The sequence below is a fragment of the Priapulus caudatus genome, unplaced genomic scaffold, assembly GCF_000485595.1.
Source record: "Priapulus caudatus unplaced genomic scaffold, Priapulus_caudatus-5.0.1 Scaffold1636, whole genome shotgun sequence".
Taxonomy (NCBI): Eukaryota; Metazoa; Priapulida; class Priapulimorpha; order Priapulimorphida; family Priapulidae; genus Priapulus; species Priapulus caudatus.
Window position 1 is genome coordinate 27,400 of NW_014578697.1, and position 3,313 is coordinate 30,712.

Sequence of the window (3,313 nt, forward strand, 5' to 3'; positions counted from 1 at the left end):
TTGATTCGGTTGCCAGTGAGTTTATCAGAAGAATGCACGGCTACAGTACACGTCAGTTGAGCGCTGTCACTCTGCGGCACTTGTTTATAAAAGCAGGACTTTAAGTTTGTTGATGTTAAACGGTCACAGATAAGTCACAGTAAGTACTAACAGTATCAATTCTACTTACCTTGGTAAATTCTAAACACAGCCGTTCAATCATGCGAAATTTTGAAAAGTGCTAATATCTCCATTGTTAGAAATGCTGAAGTTGCTGATTTTTCAGAAGCTATTTCTCAAAACTCGCAACTCCGATTCCAAGAATTTTTGTTCCGTTTTAATACTAACATATTTTTAAGGAAAAAACCATCCCTGGAATTTTTATGAAATATTATATTTTAGAAGTTATGGCTCTTTGTTTACGAAATTGTTGTTTTAAAAAAACATTACAAATTTTCCTGCATGTTTTCAACTTATTTCCTAAATTAAAGCATTTAAAAAAAATTCCAGGGTTTGACTATTTTCATTGAGAGCGTAGAGAGACATCTCTTTTATGAAATAGATATGAGTTTGATTGAATTTGTGAGCAGTTATGTTGTAATTCCCTTTACAGAGGTACCTGTCGTAACCCTGACTGTATCCTTAATAGCTGTAAATGCTGCAAATATGAGCTGTTATTGCATAAATAGAATATTTCACATAGAAGGTGGAGATGTGCTGTTGTAGCATATAGAGGGCACTATATAGTGTGTTGCTATAACTCACAGAGGGCATAAGTGTGTTGCTATAACTCATAGCATGAACATATGATATGTATATTGTAATTTGTATCATTTTATAGACAGTCATGCTGTTAGGTGCCAGCGAAGCAATAGTACACTAGCTCGTCGTTGGGATGGTGGATGTGATCAAGAGTACATAATAGAGACATCTCTATTATGTACTCTTGATGTGATGTTATTGCTTATCAACATTGTTAGTTTTGCCGAGTACACAAACTATGATGTTTGTTATTCTCATGCTGCTTGTTGTGGTGGCTTTGCAGGAGAGCAAACGCACGTCACTGGAGCTGGCTGGCCGCAATGATGGCAACACAAAGGTCATCATACCAGACATTGATGTGTCTACAGGCAATCCTGGAGAGAAGCGAAGAATGTCACCTGGTGATTATGTAGCTGTACAGGTGAGTAATACTCGTGCTATCAGTGTGTAAACTCATTAGCAGTTAGATAGATGTGAATTAGACATATAGTCTGATTTTGCCAATCAGTTGTTATCAATTAATATCCACCAGAATGTAGTCTATCATGTGTTAACGCTGATTTCTGTAGTAATCATTTATATGACAGAACATCAACACATATATCATAGCAATGTTACACATGCACTTGCCTGGGTTCTATCATGAAGCAATGTAATTGTATACCCTGACACAGGCTTGCTACTTTAGGTTACATCTGCTACGTCTCAAGTCCTCAAGGCAACCCCTCTACAGATCACAACGCTCAGTGAATATAATCAGTGCAATGAACCATGACTCATCCCAGAGCACCACTCAAACTGTAGTGAGTACGCATGTCAGTATAAGGAGTTGCACTAATTTTTAAAGTTAGCTAGATATACTATTTGATACTATTAGATTGAATATTTTTTATCTTCGTGAAACATCTGTGTTTCCTATTGCAACTGTGATTATATACGAGGCGCCGAGTTTGGTTGGCAGTGCTTTTAGGCCATGTAGTGTATTTGCATCTCCGGGGGGGGGGGCACTCCCATTGAGGGGTACTGGGGACGTGCCGCTGGACAGGGTATATTTTCTGAACATCATTATTGGCACAGGGTATATTTTCCGAACATCATTAATATTGGCACAGGGTATATTTTCCGAACATCATTAATATTGGCACAGGGTATATTTTCCGAACATCATTAATATTGGCACAGGGTTATCTAGATACCCACCCATCAAGCTGATGTTGGCCTAATATTGGCAAAACAATATCACCAGGCCAATATTGGACCACTATAGGCAGATATTTATATGTAAATGTACATATATGTAACATATATGTAGTACCTGATATGACAACAACCCCTTCACTACTGAGCTAGGGTGCACATTTACTTTTGTCTTTATGTTGCATTTAAATGATTCATGGTTCTTATCAAATATTCTTCATCAGTTTCTTACTGTCTGTCCAAGTAAGTTCCCCGAACAGTCACAATCTTTTACTCTACAAATTAGTACAAATTCACATGACCGACCGTATGATCCCTATGTATTTATTAGATATTTATGAGCACTCAAAAGTAATCGAATAATATCTGTAACACTTGACAAACGTTAGAGTAAAAATGTCTATCCTCACAGCAATTGTCTATGCTCAAAATAAAAATAACAATAACAAACAACAACAACAACAACAACAACAACAACAACAACAACAACAATAGCATTACTAATGATAATAATTAAACTAAAAATACTGTCCGCTAGGTGGCAGAGATCTTAGACTGACACAAGTGATGGTAAGCAGTGATTGTCAGGCAGAATCGGTGCTCCTGGTGTGCATCTATTTATTAAATATGGCTGCGCCTACGAAACAAACGTGGTTACAGAGTAGGTGGTTTTTTGAAAACTTTTAACCTAAATAGTGTAATATAAGCATAGAAAACGGTTTTTGTGCTTTGAAATGTATCTGAGGGATTTTGATTTTAGTATTAAAGATCTTGTTTTGCAGTAATATGTCGCTCAGTACTGAGTACTGGCACTGCTAATGCTATAGCATAGGCTATAGCTCCAATAAACAGTCTTGCTAGGGTTAGAAGACCGTTTCAAACATTGGCTGCAGCTAAACACGTAGTTGTCTTATTTGCCAAGTATCGCGAAAGAACACTTCACATGTGATATACCAAATGAATCAGTATACATTCACCTTCTTGTAACCATCAGTGCGCTACGATGCGCTGCCGCTGGGTACTTACGGGGTTACACTTACAGCGACTTTTTGAGACGAATGCAACCAAATTTATGAATTCGCCACCATGTTGTATCATTCCGACTGCAACTAAAATCCGCAATGGATCGAACAAGGGAAATTAAACGATCTGCGGTCTTCATGTAAACCACCCCTACATCCGAGAACATGTAATCTAAGGTTTTTACAAATGGCCCAGACATTTGTGAACATCGTTTCATTTGCTTTGGTGTGTAATTGCCGTAAGAGCCATCGTGCAGCTATTGTACTATTTTTAGCTCTTCTGACATAGTCAGATGCAGCTTGTAGAATCGCTTGATCGTCCGTCCGTCTGTCCGTCCGGTCGTCCGTCAACA

At 37.9% G+C, this 3,313-nt stretch overlaps 1 protein-coding gene across 1 annotated transcript in view; it reads left to right on the forward strand.

The window, feature by feature from the left end:
• The window catches only part of LOC106817216, a 23,417-nt gene that overhangs the window by 15,870 nt on the left and 4,234 nt on the right, over positions 1-3,313 (forward strand). The window contains 2 exon segments of the mRNA XM_014821877.1: positions 1,025-1,162; positions 1,416-1,544. Of these exon segments, the coding sequence (XP_014677363.1) occupies positions 1,025-1,162; positions 1,416-1,544 (267 nt within the window).